The 18,973-nt window shown below is 32.2% G+C and overlaps 1 protein-coding gene across 1 annotated transcript in view; it reads right to left on the bottom strand.

The window, feature by feature from the left end:
* Positions 1-18,973, bottom strand: part of LOC111707709 (POU domain, class 2, transcription factor 2) — a 34,258-nt gene that overhangs the window by 902 nt on the left and 14,383 nt on the right. Inside the window, exons 2-16 of the mRNA XM_023480849.1 lie at positions 16,686-16,748; positions 12,791-12,846; positions 12,336-12,500; positions 12,093-12,152; positions 10,944-11,159; positions 10,614-10,715; positions 9,561-9,620; positions 8,775-8,879; positions 8,527-8,586; positions 6,733-6,832; positions 5,260-5,405; positions 2,778-2,859; positions 1,877-1,947; positions 1,473-1,561; positions 1,065-1,138 (exon numbers count right to left, since the gene is read on the bottom strand). Coding sequence (XP_023336617.1) covers positions 1,065-1,138; positions 1,473-1,561; positions 1,877-1,947; positions 2,778-2,859; positions 5,260-5,405; positions 6,733-6,832; positions 8,527-8,586; positions 8,775-8,879; positions 9,561-9,620; positions 10,614-10,715; positions 10,944-11,159; positions 12,093-12,152; positions 12,336-12,500; positions 12,791-12,846; positions 16,686-16,748 — 1,449 coding nt within the window. The remainder of the gene's footprint in view (positions 1-1,064; positions 1,139-1,472; positions 1,562-1,876; positions 1,948-2,777; positions 2,860-5,259; positions 5,406-6,732; positions 6,833-8,526; positions 8,587-8,774; positions 8,880-9,560; positions 9,621-10,613; positions 10,716-10,943; positions 11,160-12,092; positions 12,153-12,335; positions 12,501-12,790; positions 12,847-16,685; positions 16,749-18,973) is intronic.

Below are 18,973 nucleotides of genomic sequence, written 5' to 3'. Positions count from 1 at the left end.
TAAGGTATTTGAACTTCAATTTTAGTGCACTAAAAGGTAGTTCCTACAGCCATACTTAGTAAATATGTTTAAAAGAGTTCTATAAAAAAAAAATACTCCAATAGATATTTCCATCTTGATATTCAGGTTCTAAAACATAAAATCAAAAGTTTCTACATAGGCCAAAAGTAGTGAGACTTGTCATGATAATTCTTTCTGTAAGACTAGACTGGAAAAATGCAAGTAATGATTCATCTTTAATTTCAAATTTAGATCCATTTAAGCTTTTCATATGCTCCTTGCTAGATATTTTTTATTTATTTTGCCTACCCTTATCTAGCGAAATACTTTTGACTGAAATTCCCTTGTGTGGTTGAGAGGAAAGAGGAAGATGGGTCCGGGTAATTTGATTTGTCATAAGATGAAAGTCAGATTAAGAAATTCTCCAGGATATTTTAGCATTTTGAATGTGAAGGCAAAGTTGAAGAGATCTTATGCCAGCAGAATTCTTATTATCTTGGAACACTGAAGAGCACGGAATCTTTCAGCTAAAGATTGAATTTTTGATATATTCATTCTGGGACTAGATTTCAAGAATAGCAAGAAATACATGAAACCACATTCTGCCGATCAACCATTTCTCTTATGCAGCAAGACGAGATGAAGAGAAGTGGTTCAATTATTTCTCCAAGGTTAGACTATGTCTTGTTTTAATTGATTCTAGTCCCTGATCCAGTCTCATTCTGTACCAAGGGTAAATATTTTCAAGAAAGATTACCACCCCCTTCTCGACCTGGTTCCTCTGTGATAAAACATTTGAAATGTTGAAATATGATGATTTTGTAGAAATATGTCTAAAGAAGATATGAGATTTCAGATTTATAATCTAATGCAGTAAAGAACTCGTATGGATGTTACAAATTTTTTAAAGTTTTTTTCATTTTGTGCTCTAAGTAACAAGATTTGTGAAATTTATATCTTTCACATAAAAATAAAAGGTTTTCAGGAGAAATTCTGTATATATTGGTTAAAGAATCAAAAGCAGTTGATATATTTAGTGATAGCTATAAAAATGTAAAACTTACAGCTGGGAGATGAGGATGACATTCCTTGATTTGGATTCATTCTTTTCTCCTTCTGTCTTCTGTAGATAGCTCGCCTAAAGTAAAAAATTTTTCCTGCATTTTAATATATATTACAACAAAAAAAATGAGATTTATAAGCATTGGCTCTCTTCATAATAAAACCACTTTTAATTAAACATTTTTCCACTAAAGGGTTCTTTATTTTAAGAAATAATCAACTGCATTTATTAAGTAGAAATAAGTTAAACTGTCTAACATTGAGGATAAATCAGAGTTTGAAGAAGTAAAGCCTGAAGTGAATACCTATTTGGGTTACATAAAATGTAATCTATTGATGATAAAACAACAAGATATAGCTTGGTCATGCTTTCCTTCTTCAACACTCAGATGGCTTACCCCAATGAATACCTGTTACAGAACCAGACCCTGATAACTTCCTTCTCCATGTTTAGACTGTCCGACACATACTGGATTTCCTCACTCGTTGGTTTAGGATTCTACAAATATTATTATTTATATGATGACAACTTTATCACCTTCATTCATTAATGGAATCTTCTATTTAATAAATGCCTTTGTATTTATACCATTTACTAGCATTTGTATGAAGTAATAATATAGAAACCAAACATGGACTTAGAATTTAGAGCCAGTCAAAGTTCTTGTAACCACTGAAAGTTTAAAAATTTAACAAAGAATTCCATAAACAAATGAATGAATAATTGATGAGTATATTCGCTGTGTTTATTTAACTAAACCTTAATAATAAAAGGTACAAAGAAGCCCTACTGATGCGTACAACAATTTTGTACCTGACTAAAAGCGCGTTCTAGAGCAATTCTTACTGTGCTTTCTATGCTTGTACGTTTTTTACGTCGCCTCCCTGGGAAAATGCAAACAATTTTTGGCAAAATTAATTTCAATTAATTTGGAACTTTTAAGAGTAACACATTTTTTGGCGTGTAAAAAGAAAGGCTTGATGAGAAGAATTAAGTTTGTTTATTGATTTACATTGATTAGTTATTTTCATTGAAGTTTTTAGTGAAACAATAATTTTTCGAAGAAGGAGAGGATTATTTGGTGTACTTTCTCCTTATGGGGTCTTTAGTCTGCATGCAGTACAATTTGCTCTGGTACTGACTAAAAGTCAGACTGGTATGTTTAATGAACCAAAGTTTTATTGATCGATATTGAAATTGATATTAATTGCTATTGATTAATTTATTGTTATTGATGTATTGATTTAATTGATTTTTTAAGTGTTATTGATTTATTGCAGTTGGATTATTGATTAAATTTATTTCATTGAACTTTTGAACATTAATGATACATTGTAATTGCTTTATATTTTATAATTGATTTTTTGATTGTTATTGATTAATAGATTATATTGATTTATTAATTTCATTGAACTTTTGAGTGATATTGATATATTTATTGTCATCAATCTTTTGATTCATTGATTGTAATTGCTTTATCGATCATGTTTGATTCATTGATTACTATTGAATCATTGATTATAATTATTTTGATTGATAAAAATAGATTTATTGATCGATATTGTTTATTTATTGATATATTTATTTATTGCTATTAATTGATTTATTTATTTCATTGATCATTTGAGTTTCATTGATTTATTTATTGTCATCGATTTTGATTGCTTAACTGCTTATTTGATTGCTATTGATTAATTGATTAATTGTTATGTTCCTATTGCGTCAGCTGAGTTAATGTTGGAGCAGTATACACTTGGAGCCCCTATATTAGATCCTGTATCCTGGGCTGATACAACCTAAACAAATATCAATGAGAGTAGTTAAAAAATTGCAGGATCTGAACCAGTACAAGTTGACCCAGCGCGTTTAATGCAAGAGAATTATGAGGGCAGAACTACAGTGATATTTGAGAAAAGGGGGACAGAATCAGAGAATAAGAATAAAGGGAAGGGAAATGGCACTGGTCTGGCATGAGAAAGCCAGTCGCACTGCTTTGCAGACGAGTTCGTCATTACACTCGCACACTCTTTAGGTACAGACACACAACATGACTATAGTCAAAGACATTGCAGAACAATGTCGACAATTATAATTAAGCTTGAATAACGAGTAGTTTATTGCAAACTTTAATTAATTATGACTATTTGGCTTATAGTGTTGACTTAAATATATAAATAATATACTACATGTATGTTAAACTTATTTTAAAGTAAACAATTAACAATAAACAAATGTACTCTCCTAGACTGTACAAATACCGAGATTCGTATGTACTGTTTTTACTACATACAGCACACGCCTTTGGTTAGTTATTACTTACACACACTCTTTTGGTACAGACACACATACACAACGTTTCCGCCCCCTGGACAGAATCTGTTCAACACATTTGGACAATTTACAGGGAATGTATGCTTACTTTCAACTGAATCTTTATTTGTGGAGTGGAATATCCGAATCTCATTTTTGCTGTTAATTGATTGTTTAGGTATTAAATGAGGATAGTTCCGAGATATATGATTAGATGCAGATTTATAGAATACATTTCTAAATGAGATATGCCACTTTATAAATGGAGGGTCACTTAAAATCAAATCTATGGTAAAAATGAGTCACATAGAAAAATTGTAATAAAGATTGTAACCGAAGGTAGAACTCCATCCATATAGTTACCAACTGATTTAGATTTGTTAAAGCATTCAACCGTTTAAAATATTCAAAAAATCAAACTTCAAAATGTTTAGATTTTTAAAAAATGATTTTAAAAATGATGATTATTTGCCGCTGTATATCATATTCTTTTCAGTTGTATTTCTGACTCCTCCTTTCCCCCTTTATATTCACTTCCGACCAATGGCGGCTCTCCTCCTTTATATTCAAATTTTATGAATTTCAATGCGGCCTCGGGGCCGAAAGGGGGAGGGGGAGAAGGTAGAGAGAGGCCAAATCCAGTAAACATCAGCCTCGAAATATATTCAACAATAATACAAACCCTTACCCTCCCTTCTACCCCTTTTCCCTCCACTATAACCCCCCTTCATTATACACGTTTTCTACCCTTCCCCTTTACTCCCCTCCACCCCTCCTAATGCTTTACACCTTTCTCTCTTCCACTCCATTCCAGTCCTTCCCCTTTCCTCTTCCTTCTGTAACCCCTCTTGCTTCCATTCTCTTCATCTCTCTTCCCCTACCTTCCACAATTCCTTTTCCTTCCACCCTTCCCTTACCCTTCACCTCTTACTCTACCTTTCACCTCTTCCCCTACCTTCTTCACCTCTTCCCCTACTTTCACCTCTTCCCCTACCTTTCACCTCTTCCCCTACCTTTCACCTCTTCCCCTACCTTCTTCTCTTCTCCTACCTTTCACCTCTTCCCCTACTTTCACCTCTTCCCCTACCTTCTTCACCTCTTCCCCTACCTTCTTCACCTCTTCCCCTACCTTCTTCACCTCTTCCCCTACCTTTCACCTCTTCTCCTACCTTCTTCTCCTCTTCCCTTACCTTTTTCACCATTATTTTTACTTTTGTGCTTTTACTTCAGAGAAAACAAAGGGAAAAGAGAAATTTAAAGAACAGGGGAAAAAAGCAAAGCAAAGAAAGTATTTATTTGGCTAAATTAAACCAAAATATCCGATGCCTTAATCTATTTAAAATTTTCCCCTTTACATTGATTAACCTTAATTTAACCTAATCTAGCAGAAGAATTGTATTTATTTTGATACAAATATAAAAAGGTAGATAGATAGATGGATGGATATATGTTACAAGATAATCGAAGTGGTTATAAGGTTAATCTTATTTAACAAAATCATTCATTGAAGGTGAGGTGGGGGGGGGTGTGTGGGTCGTTTCACTTTAATAAGTGGTAAAACAAACGGGGGTCTTTAATGCACCACAAATTAAGAAAATCGAAATCCGAAAGCAATTTTCTAAATTCATAGATAAACAAATATCACTGTGATCTTGCCATTAGGCAAGATATGTGGCATAACACGTGCTGGGTTGACTCTGCACTGGGTAGTACAGACTTGACAGTACGACTGAATACATATACACTACTAACATGTGGTACCGGCTCTGATCATGCAATTTTAGAGTGAGTTAAAATGGATAAAAATAAATGTATAGAATATTTTTATTATGATTATCTGATTTAAAAAGTAGCAAATCTTCCCTAAATGCAAAAATAAAACCAACCTCGAGCCACTTCGAGAGCAGAGGCTTCAGCTTGCACATGTTCTTGAAGGAGAGGTTGAGAGCCTCGAACCTGGAGATGGTTGTCTGGGAGAAATCATTTCCGTAAAGTTTACCCATTGCTAGTCCTACATCACCCTGTGTATACCCTGAACATAAACAAACACAATGTTTTAGAACTAAGGAGAAGATCACATAGATCCAGGTTGCTATGAAAATGTGCATTTTTATTTATTTAACTGTGACGTCATAGGATAAATCAGAATTTGTTTGTCATTCTTCATTCCGTTCATTACAATTGTTTATATAAACTAGGCTTTTAGGGCGCTTCGCGCCTATCTTCTATTTCAACTTTTAATTGTGGCTTTATCTCTGAACATCTTCTCTTTGTACAGTATAAAACAGAAACAAAAAAGTTTGTGGATTTCATAATATTTTTTTGTGCATCTTCAAATTTTTTTAAAAATACAAATTTTTAAAATTTTGATCATTCATAAACCTTCCCTGGGGTCACGTGAGGTCCCACAACAAATTTGGGCCCGATCGGTTCAGCCGTTTTGACGTTTATTGGATACAAACAAACAGACAAACAGACAAACGGACAGACAAGCCAAATTTATATATAGATTAGTTTATAGAAATATTAATATGTCACACTAAAATGCGTTTACAAGCGCACAGTTCGTATACAAGGAATATACCCTATGCGAATCATAAACTAAGCTTTTGGTGCGTATTTCAGTGATCTGCAGTACAACTGTACAATAAAAGAAAAAAATGATGAGTTTCATCGTACGCGTATGTAAAACTAAAGTAAATTCAACCCAAGGTTATAATGCAAGGAAAGTTAAGTGCAGTTGTGTATACTCTAAGTAAATATTGAAACCAGTTCTCTCTGGGCGGAATTTGTAAACAAGAATAAATGCATCAGTGTTCGTTTAGTATCCGAAAAGGTAAAAAGCATTAAATTTTGATAATTGATAATTCACATAATAGTTTCCTTTGACCAGAATATTTCATTGATTTTTTATGTGAAAGATGGATCCCATGTCAGGCTGGACATCTCTTTTATGTTTACATTTTTTTGATTTTCCAATATGTTACTGGATAGATTTGCTTTTCTCATGCATGCCCCTACAATCGAAACTAGGCGAGTTACGAGGTCACAAAGTTATACAAGTAAGCTCGCATTAATTTGACCTTCTCCCTATGTCTGCATAGTTCGCAGTGCGGAGAGTGCAAGGCAAGTTTATGTTTTTGTGTCAAACTATAAACATTCTCATGATTTTCATGATTTTGTTAGTTGGTTTAAATTGGAAAATAACGCTTATTTATTCTTGAGTGTTTTTATTTTGTTTTACATTTTCATCGTTAGTGTTTTTGTTAAACAAACATTGTTAATTTGTGTTAGTTTTTAACTAAAAAACTGTTTAACATTTGCACAAGTTTATCTATATTATTGATCAATTATTCTACCTAATTTTATTCTTTTCTGTTTGAACATTTTAGCAAACTGCTCAAGTTCCTCTAGATCAGTACTCTCCTCGGCAGGCATTTCCAGTCGTGGGACGGACACCTTAAACATTTTCAATTTTAAACATTGTACGCATAATTTCAATTAACCCTTTGTGCGACGATTTACAACGGTACCCTTGAAACCTTTTTCTGAATAATAATTTGTTTCTGCAAATTCTTGCAGTTGAAATGCATAAGTCAATTTTCATGAGAAACCACAGTTAAAAATAATCAGTTTTTAAAACTATAAACATTAAAATCTAATTTATTCTAGAGCAGACAAAGCTTTTAAGGGATCCCTTGTTGTTCGGGCGTTGATATCTTTGGAAAATAGTGGAATGATTATCTATTCCAATATCTCTTTTACTTTTAAGTTTCATTCAGTTTTATTATTTGTATAAAAGGTGTTTTGCCTTGAAACGTTCAGAGCAAATTTCTAAGAACTATTTGATTTCATATTAACGCAATTTCAATCTTATATGCTGAATTTAGATTTAAAAAACATGGTGGATTAATTGTCGTCTTCAATCTTACTTTCAGTAATAAAGTTTCATGATAAATACTGTAAATGTAAATGAAAAACATTTTCGTTGTCGCCGTAAAAAAATAAACTAAAACCCTTTAGATTTATCACAATTTCACATTAAGCGTTACCAAAAAAGAATGAGACTTTTATGAAAACCAATATCTCTATTTATATATGACGATTTTAAGGTTAATTTGGATTTCTTAGATACAATTCTAGTAAAAATATGTAAAAAATAGAAAAACATTTTGGTTGTCGCCGTAAAAAAAATCTACTGGATCTTCTTGTTTAAATTGTATTGTTATTCGATAATTTTGCATAAAAAGAAACAAGTTTACAGTAGAAGGAAACTTAGCATGTTGTAAAAATATTCTCATACTTGGTGGCTAACCCTGTATTATCTTTAGTTTATGAAGCAAAATAGAATAAAGAAGTTTTATTTCAACTTTCAAAAAAATATTTAAATTTATTGAAAAAAAAAATAATCCGAAAAAAGTTTAAAGATTTAGTGATTGCTTCTTTTTAAGAGACTGAATTATTTAAACAAGTTAAATTTTCTTCAGTTTAATATTCCAGAAAAAGAACTATTATTTTCACAATTTTGCATCACCTTTAATCAAAAACAGTTCAAAGATCCAATTTTTACAAAAGTAATTATTGCTATAATATACTACAAAATTTAGCTTAAAAAAGTATCAATTTTTATTCGCATAATTCTAAATTTAGATTTAAATTGTTATGAATGATGAAGGTTGGATAAAATTACGTCATTGTTGAAAATTAAAAATCTTAATCTAAATATAAATGTTAGACTTTGAAACAAAATAATATTAAATTCAGCGTGCATCTAAATATAACATTTTTAATGTTTAAACTTTAATTTTTAATGATAATAAATCAAAGATTTCCTAATAGGAGAGTCATTGAAGTATTCTGAAGGAGTTGAACTTGGATATATTTAGTTAAGTACAAACAAATTCAAAGTAAGTGCACAAAACGTACAAACTTATATTCTGATGTTTTTTTCTTTTTCTAGTTTACAATAAATATTTTTTGTCCAAATGTACAAAAAAAACTTTTAGGAACATGTTCTCCTTCTGTACCATTATTTATTGCGCAAACAATTAGAAAAATAATGTCGAAGACGACCCAATTTCATTTTGAGAATTATTCGGGGCAACATTACGCTAGCAACAATTATTCAAAATGGCCGACAGTTGTTCTAATACCTGATGATAACCAGGTCTATAGGATCCGTTCAGATGAAGATTATGACTGTTCAGAGACATCTAACGGTCAAAATATTAACATTTCAGAAAATTAACACTTGTGATAATAGTTCAAATCAATAATTCAATCATAATCATCATTTTTATATATTTGCAAAGTAAATTGAACATGCAGCCGAAGGAGATAAAAAGCAAAATCAATGATTAATTTTGACATTTAAAAAAAACCTTTTTTATAGAGATCTTACCTGAGGCATAGTCAATGCTGCTTTAGTGAGCATCCTGCCTTCCCTTTCTGAATGCTGCTTTTGCAGATGCTGGAGCTGCTGACTGGCACCCGACATTCCCTGATACTAACAAAAAGATGTTTTATAAAAGTAGTATCACAAATAAAGTTTTTTCTAAATCATCCATAGCCATAGAATATGTTTTAAACAATTTTATATCTTCTTTTTTCTCTAAAAACCCTGGAAAACTTGTTTTCTATTATTTATGCACTTAAACTTTTAAAGCATTATTTTTTGCAATTTAATTGTTAATTTATAAGCTTTTCTTTTGAAACTGCTTTTTGGTGTACTTTGTTTCATCCGCAGACTCTGAAGTTTCAATTCAATTTTCATATTTATCTGGTGCTTGGCATCAGAAATATACATTATTGATACTGCTTTTGTTTACCATATTTAAATTCCGGGAAATTTTCAATATTTGAATTATTTTCCGAGACAAAATTATGGATTAAAATTCTAAATATTTAGTCAGAACAGCTCTGCATTCATAATAAGTCTTATTTTTTAATGTTTAAGGTTGTGGTAAAAAAATATTACTGAAGGTTGTGGTAAAGGTAGAAATATTACCCAAGGTTGTGGTAAAAGTAGAAATATTACTGAAGGTTGTGGTAAAGGTAGAAATATTACCGAAGGTTGTGGTAAAGGTAGAAATATTACCCAAGGTTGTGGTAAAGGTAGAAATATTACCCAAGGTTGTGGTAAAAGTAGAAATATTACCGAAGGTTGTGGTAAAGGTAGAAATATTACCGAAGGTTGTGGTAAAGGTAGAAAACGTCCCTGTTGTGGTAACTGTGGCCGGTGTAAACCCTAGTAAAATATGTAACATTCAATTTAATTTTTTTTAATTTGTGATACATAACACTATTTCTTGACTAGGATGCTTGATCCTCCCTATTTTTCTCCTCAAATAGTATCCTTGACACTCCCTATTCTTCTCCTTGACTATTATCCTTGACCTTTCCTATTATTCTCCTTGACTAGTTTCCTTGACAATCCCTATTATTTTCATTGACTATACTATTCTTTATCCTTCCTATACTTCTCCTTGACCAATATCCTGGACCTTACTTAAACTTCTCTTTGACTAGTATACTCGACCCTCCCTATTCTTCTCCTTGACTAGTTTCCTTGACCCTCCCAATTCTTCTCCATGACTCTCCCAATTCTTCTCCTTGACTAGTATACTTGACTTTCCTTATACTTCTCCTTGACGTGTATACTTGATCCTCCCTATTCTTCTCATTGCCTAGTATAAACTTGATCCTTCCTATACTTCTCCTTGACCAGTATCCTGGACACTCCCATATATTCTTCTCCTTGAATAGTATATTTGACTCTCCCTATACTTCTCCTTGACTAGTATGCTTGACCTTACTTAAACTTCTCTTTGACTAGTATACTCTACCCTCCCCTATTCTTCTCCTTGACTAGTTTCCTTGACCCCCCCAATTCTTCTCCTTGACTTTCCCAATTCTTCTCCATGACTTGTATTTTTGACTTTCCTTATACTTCTCCTTGACGTGTATATACTTGACCCTACTTAAACTTTGACCAGTATCCTTGATCCTCCCTATTCTTTTCCTTGACTAGTATACTGGACCCTCCCTATTCTTCTCATTTTCTAGTATATACTGATCCTTCCTATACTTCTCCTTGATCAGTATCCTTAACCCTCCTTATTCTTTTCCTTACTAGTATACTTGACCCTCCCTTTTCTTTTCCTTGACTAGTATGCTTTACCCTCCCTATTCGTCTCCTTAACTAGTATCCTTGACCCTCCCTATTCTTCTCCATGGCTACCTGAAGGGATTGCTGAAACCCCATCCTAGATCTAGGTGGTGGGGAAACTGATCTGTGAAAAAACATCGGTTCGTTCTTTATTGACGGAAATCCTCCCATTTCCTGAATATATTTATTATTTTTTTTTTTCAAAATTAGTCTTTTTTCTGTTCGTTTTCATCAAATATAGATAATATTATATACATTTTTTTAAGAACCTTAATTTTCGGTTGTATTTACAGGCAGGGTTAGCCACAAAAGATGAGACTTCATGGATGGAATTCATACGGTCTCTTTCATTAATGATTCTTTACGAAATCATATATCTACAAATAAATATATTCTACTCACCGACATCCGGTGGTCTCCCATTCTGTCCTGACAGTTGCTGAACGGACTGTTGGACCGAGAAGTCGTCTTTACTGCACCACGTAGATTTGGCGGGAAAAGAAGCGGGTTGATGGGCGCCATGTTTAGCCCAGACTGCTGAAGAATTAGAAAGTTTTGAAGCTGTTGCTGAATAGTCTGCTGGTGCTGGGCTAGGGCTGCTTGAAGAGCTTGGACCTCCTAAAATAAAGATATAAATTTTTGAATACTTTATTTTCAGATATACTTTTGCTACAGTTTTACCATGCACTTTAGAAACATTGAAATAATTTATAAAATGTCGTTTTCTAACCCTACTGATAATGTAATGGCGCAAATTTTCTATTTTCTGTTAATTGAATAGTTAAATAGAGCTCTTTAAAACTGTTCACACACATTTCATCCCTATTTTTTGAAATTACTGAGATTTAAAGGGCAATATCCTTGTCATACAATTATCACAAGTAAATACCATAGAAAAATTGTGCAGACGACAATTAATAAATTCTTTCGGTGTTTCCAAAGTTCTGGGTTAAACTGTATTTATTCTAAAATTAGAAAACAGCAGTAGACAAAAATAAGAAGAAAACTGAAGCAAGAATGATATATTCAGCTTGAAAAAGTAAAATTGACGAAAGACTGCATCTTAACATGGCTTTATTTGCATGCAATCAACATAAATTAAGCCTTTTGATAATATTTGGATTATTCTAAAAATATCAAAACAAATATTTTTGTCAAACAAGACAAATACACTAAAACTGAATGAGGTAAACTTAACTTAAAGCTAAAAGCATTTTTTTATTAACCGCCGCCACAGTCATTTAACCAACTAAATCAGGGAAATCAGGGTTGTGCAGGGCCCACATATTTTGCGGGAATGGCCGGTTCAAATACTAATTGTTAATGATTTCCCCCATGTTGTAATAATTATAGCTCCTCGAAAATGATGGACCATCTTTGTATTTTCAAAATTGACGGAAATACTAGATATTAAATGATATGTCTATTGATAACTAAGAAAATGAACAAAATTGAGAATATCTTTGTCAATTTTAAAGATACAAAGTTGTAGACCACATCTGAAAATTCCAAGACTTAAAGTTTCAGCTCTAATGTTAAATTTAATATTACTGAATTTGATGAGGTTTGAAGTTTAGAGTTCCATAATCCACCAGGAGGGTTCGCCATCATCTAAAAAAGGGAGAAAACATTTTTAAAAAGTTTTACAAAAATTTTGAAATACCCAATGGACTTCTCTGATTTGTTGCATACTATATTTATTTATATTTAAGGGCAAGAGATAAATATTTTTCAATATCTGCTTTTCATAAAAGAAATTGTTTCCATTTTTGAGCCTTTTGGTAATTATTTTACCTGACTCAGGGATATATGACCGGCCTGGAGAGCAGCCAGGGCTGCGTGTAGATTAGCAGGTTGAGGGAGGGGGGAGGAGGGAGGATGGGGATGGGGAGAAGAGGGTGGAGGTGAAGAACCTGGTCTAGAATCCCTCACTAAATTCAATGCCTCCTCCTCTTCCTCCTAAATCGTGGAACAAGTTAGAAATTAATTAATTTATGATTGATACCTTTATTTCGTTTAAAACTATAAGAAGTTAATGAATTTAAATTGAAGTCATCACGCTATAGTATTATTCTAAGAAAAGTTAAATAATTATTTTTTAATATTTTGCTTCTTTTTGGAAATAATATGAAATCAGGGGCGTACTGCAGGCTTCGTAAAAGGTGGGGACCCAGGCACCCAGCCGTCCCCCCTCTCTCCCGCAGTACTTCCCTAAAAAAATCTAAATATCACGATCACGATTTGTCTACCTCGTTTTCTAGCTTAGATTCGGTTCTAGAGGGGTCATGGAGCAATCGAGCCATATCTAAAAATAAATAAATAGATAGATAGATAGATAGATAGATAGATAGATAGATAGATAGATAGATAGATAGATAGATAGATACAGAGATAAATACATAGACAGAAAGATAGATAGATAGATAGATAGATAGATAGATAGATAGATAGATAGATAGAGAGATAGATAGATAAATAGATAGATAGATACATTAGAGATATATTAGAGATATTATCAATAATTAATATTTATCTTAAGAATTATGAGAGGTTTAAATGCGAAAAACCTAGTTGTATATCGTGTGAATAAACTTTATATAAAAATAACTAAAAAAACTGAAACTTTATTAGCTTATTGTGTTTCTGTATCCACCATCCTTAACATCCTGTATTTTAATGTTTCTCTACATTAAAATCCCTCTGATCTCACCCTGCCACAGATCACCTGATAACTCTTTACCTATCAACAAACATAACTTGATATGTGTAACCAATTATATTCAGTATCGTTAATTAACTTAGGGCCGACCACTCAAACCAACCAACCCTGGTTAGGCGGGTCCAAACCGCATAGTAAATATCTCATGCTTTGTAGTTGAATAAAGATATGAATGAATGAATCTATATATGTTTGACAAAACAATGTTCTTTGAAGTTGATCAATTTTTAAAAGGTTTATATTTTGCAAAACTATTTTCAAATAAAAGTGGCTTTTTTTCTTCATTTATAATTTTATTTTTATATTTACTGCATATTAACAAACTATTAGCTACATATTTGCTGTATCACTATACTAGCTTGGAACCCAGCACTGCCAAGGTCACTAAAAGTTATTCACGCCGTTTACCCGCACTTGAACGATTTTACGGGATAATAAATGTTCACTATTAAAGTCCACCCATTCAATTCAACTAAGAATCTCAAAACCAAGCTAAGAACATTCCCGTGGGTTTCCCTAGTTTCCAAATAAAAATAGGTCCAGGGGTTCCTGAGTTATTATCGAACAACGAATCAGACAGACAAACAGAGATTACAAGTTTATATATATAGATATATGATTTGTATTTGCTATATATCTATTATCTACTCATATTTGCCACATAATTGCAACATACTTGTTGTAAATTTGCTACTTATTTGCTACATATTTACTACATGTTTTTGTTACAGTTTTGCTTCATATTTGCAACAAAATTACTTTATATTTGCTTCATCTTTGCTTCATATTTGCAACATATTTACTTAATATTTGCTACAAAATATGCTTCAAAATGCATAATTGCTTTATCTTTGCTTTATATTTGCTACACAATGCTAAAATAAATATTTGCTTCATATTTGCAACATATTTACTTTATATTTGCTACACAATGCTTCAGAAAACATATTTGCTTGATCTTTGCTTTATATTTGCTCACACTGCTTCAGAATGCATATTTGCTTTATATTTGCTCACACTGCTTCAGAATGCATATTTGCTTTATATTTGCTCACACTGCTTCAGAATGAATATTTGCTTTATATTTGCTCACACTACTTCAGAATGCATATTTGCTTTATATTTGCTCACACTGCTTCAGAATGCATATTTGCTTCAATTCATCTTTAATTTATATTTGTTGCTTATTTTCTCGCTAGCGAACTTAGATTTTTGTATGTAAGATATTTTTAATCAAAAAAAATAGTGGCCTAGCTATTCGTTAAGGTAAGGTACAATTCTAAATAGGTGCTATATAGATTATCAATACCAAGTGAGAGCTTGTGATGTCACGATGTGTGAAGTTTGAAAAGTTTAAAGTTTTTGAAATAAAAAGCTTATTAATTTCTGTCAGCTGGGTATAGGTTCACATATATGGAATATATCAAGAAAATATTTCATTTATAATTTAACACAATCAAAGGCAGTTTTTTCTTTCATTCATAAATGTTATACTTTTAAATTTTAATATTACGTGTATATTTCCTGAGACTTTGTAGAATTGCAATCAATTTTGTTTGTTCGTGAAAACTAAAAATCAGAATAATTGATTAAACCACAAAAAAACATTTTAACCCCCCCCCCTCTTAGTCCCCTTTCTTTAACGTATAAAACTGTGTGAATACGGATCTGAATATCTTATTTCTAATCAAACGTAATCAGTTTCTGATAGAATTAATTTATCGCCATATTCATCAGGTCTCACTTCATTCCGACTCTTTCAGCANGTAAGGGAATGGGGAGGGGGGGAATAACTAATTCATCTAAAAGAGAATTTTTGTGTGCATCATAAACTGAACTAACAGTTGTGGGACAAAGTGTTGACATATAATGTTATTATCTCACCCTCGGAAAACATTTTTTGTGGAATTCCTTGTACGGCTTTGTTACATTGGACACCTTCAAGTGATCATTTAACGCCCAAAAGAGAAAAAAGCAAGCTTATTTGTTTCCAAATGAGGATAAGATTTTTTTTATAAATATCTTTTCAGAAAAAATAATTTGATTATCAAAGGCACAAACCATATCAATATCTAGTTCTCCACATGCTATAACTATTATATTTATATCTATCTACATATGGTATTAATCTCTGAATGTCTGTTGGTTGGTTGTTTGTAGCCGAGTATAACATAGAAACCTCTTGACCGATTTTCCTCAAACTTGGTTGAGAAACTCGGCGGGACCGAGTGAATTTTCTAGAATTAACTTAAAAATTGTAAATTTATCTATCTATTGACTTTTCAAGAGAAAGTTTTTTTATCTTACACTTTAACTATAAATCGGAACATTTGTGTGGAGTATCGTTAATCTTTAAATCTTTAATGCCTAATCTAGATATTTAATGTGGACACTTTTATCAATGTTTGATCCCTTCATCATAGTTATCCATGCAGGGCATGCCCACCACGGGATATAAAAGAGGGATTAAATTTATCCTAAAGTCTGCATAAGATGGAGATCAATAACCTGATCACGAGATTAAAAACGTACATTATAGGTCTGGTTTCAGACAAAGGAAGAACAAGTTTCCAAGTTCCGAATAAATATTACTGAGTGGTCTACGCAATGGTCTATACGCAGCTTATGCGTAACAACAAAGTCTAGACTGGGCCTAGACACATTCCCCCACCCACGGGGAATCTGGGCCCTGGAAAAAAATATTTTTTTTTGTAGAATTTTCTGGACAGGTTCGCGAAACCAAGAACTTGTGATATTTTTGTCAGTAAAGCGAATAAATTTGTTGTTTGTAAAAAAAATTATTCCAGGGCCCAATCCATCCCGAGGCCTTCACGGGGCCTTCCCCAGGGAATAATATAATAAACTCAGATATACATATATATATGTGATAAATATATAATTCATACTCAGCAAGAAAAATAAGAAACTTTATTTTGATTATCTAGATATAGATACAAAAGTATACAATACATTGCATAGAATATATACAGGGCTGGGCGTATACAGGATTTTGCCAATGTGTAATTTTTTTTTGTTGGGGGGGGGGAGGTAAACCTTTTTCGGCATTGGGGAGGGGTCAGCTAGGCTCTCCGTTCCAATTGGAGACTGATTGGAGATAATTAAAAACGATAGAAAAAAATGAATTTAGAATTCAGAAAAGCGAATGCAGAACACAGAATGTAGAATACAAAATATAGAATGTACGGAAACAGAAAATAGAATACAGAATACAGAATGTAAAGAATAATGCAGCAAATAGAATACACCCTATTACAGAATACACAATATATAGAATACACAAAAAATATAGAATACAGAACATACATTACAGGATATTGAAAACACAATAGAATTTAGTATTCAGATTTACAGATTTGCAGAAAACAGAAAACAAAAACAGAACAAAGGGGGGGGGGGTTAAATACCTGGATTAGAGTTCAAGGTCTGCGCCATGTTCATGAGATCACTGTAAACATCAACAACAAGATCTGAAAACATTAAAATCAGAAATATCAAAATCACTTTAATCATATTGGTCGAACCCTCATTATTTTGTATTTATGAAAATCTATCTATCTATCTATCTATCTATCTATCTGTCTATCTATCTATCTATCTATCTATCTATCTATCTATCTATCTATCTATTTATCTATCTATCTATCTATCTATCTATCTATCTATCTATCTATCTATCTATCTATCTATCTATCTATCTATCTATCTATTTATCTATCTATCTATCTAACTATCATTTAATCTATCTATCTATCTATCTATCTATCTATCTATCTATCTATCTATCTATCTATCTATCTATCTATCTATCTACAGTGTAGATACAATTTCTTGTGTTACATCATTCATACGAGTCATATTTCCGATTTTCGCTATAAACCCTTTAAATCGTAACTTCCTGGTCAAGTGTGTAAGTTATAAAACATTAAAAAATTATAAATTTATTCTTGAAGAATTATTAAAAGTAGTTAAGTTGCTTGTACTTTAAGGTGTGTTCACTATGTACTTTATGGTGGGTGCACCATGTACTTTATGGTGGCTGCACCATGTACTTTATGGTGTGTACACATGTATACTTGTTAGTGGGTGTTCAATCAAAATTAAATATCCACGATTTAAAACGAACAATGTCTTCCACTTTAAAACTGCTCGTCTCACCTGTAAAAATCTACTAATAAAAACGTGTATACCACAATTTTTCAAATGAGCTGACCTTAACATTTCAATAGTTAAAAACAACTTTACAAAAATTCTTATTTGCCTTCAGCAGTCTAGAAATTACTGCAAAGTTATGCAAATCTGAATGAAAATTTACAACAGGTGTGCAGTTATTATGCATGACTTATGCATAACAAGCTTATGTATAACTAAAAAAATGACATTTGACTTAAAATTGAAATTTTAAATTCTCCGGAAAAGACAGTTGATGTTTTCAATAAATTTAATAAATTAGAGGATTTTCATGATTTTACTTTTATTACTATTATTAACACATATTTGAAAAAAGGTAATGGGGCTCTCGAGTTTCTCATTTATTTCTATTTCTTAGATTTAAATTGTTTTATAACACACTATAGCCAGAGGCAAGGATGTAATGCAAGGAAAGTTAATTGCAGTTGCGTTCACTGCGTACATATTAAAACCAGTTCTTTCTGGGCGGAATTTGTAAACAATAATAGATGCATCATTGTTCGTTTATTATCCGAGGGGGTTAAAAGCATTATATTTTGATAATTTTGATAATTTTGATAATTCACTTAATATTTTCCTATGACCAGAATATTTTATTGATTATTTATATGAAAGATGGATCCCATGGCAGGCTTCGACATCCGTCTTGTGTTTACATTACCGCCCACAGACAGTACACTGCAGTACAAAAGATGCGTACACCTCTGAAATAAGTTTCCTTGCATTACATCCTTGGCCAGGGGCGAATGCAGGATTGGTTATGACACACTCCAACCAGGGGCGTATGCAGGAATTTTTTCAATGAACATTTCAATTTCATATGTCTTTCAGTCTCCTGATATTTACAAGTGTTCAGAAATCATTTTTGCATAAAATAGTTTTAAATACGCACACATAGCTATTGCAGGGCATACCAAAATAGTTTTAGATACGCATATATAGCTATTGCAGGGCATACCAAAATAGTTTAAATACGCACATATAGCTATTGCAGGGCATACCAAAATAGTTTAAATACGCACACGGGCATACCAAAATAGTTTAAATACGCACACATAGCTATTGCAGGGCATACCAAAATAGTTTAAATACGCACACATAGCTATTGCAGGGCATACCTAAATAGTTTTAAATACGCACATATATCTATTGCGGGTTATATCTAAATAGTTTTAAATACGCACGTATAGCTTCTGCAGGGCATACCAAAATAGTTTTAAAGGGACCGTTCACTTATTTGGGTAATTTCAGGGTAAACTAAACAGCCTATTCGCTGTTGATTGGTAATAGTCTTACTTTTCAAAGACAACTGTGGCCGGAGAAAAAGCCGATTTTTCGTTCAGAATTCGAGCGCAAAGGGACGGTCCCTCTCTATAGACACTAATTGGTGTTTTTTTTCAGTATATGTTGTGAATCAAAATAAATTTCGAATATAAAATTAAACTCTTGTATCTAATCGTTTTTGTAAATGTCATTATTTTTGATTTTTTGTTTGTTTTATAAC

The sequence above is a fragment of the Eurytemora carolleeae genome, unplaced genomic scaffold (genome assembly GCF_000591075.1).
Source record: "Eurytemora carolleeae unplaced genomic scaffold, Eaff_2.0 scaffold826, whole genome shotgun sequence".
Lineage (NCBI taxonomy): Eukaryota > Metazoa > Arthropoda > Copepoda > Calanoida > Temoridae > Eurytemora > Eurytemora carolleeae.
The sequence above is the reverse complement of the archived record's forward strand: the minus strand, read 5'-3'. Positions and strand labels throughout refer to the sequence as shown.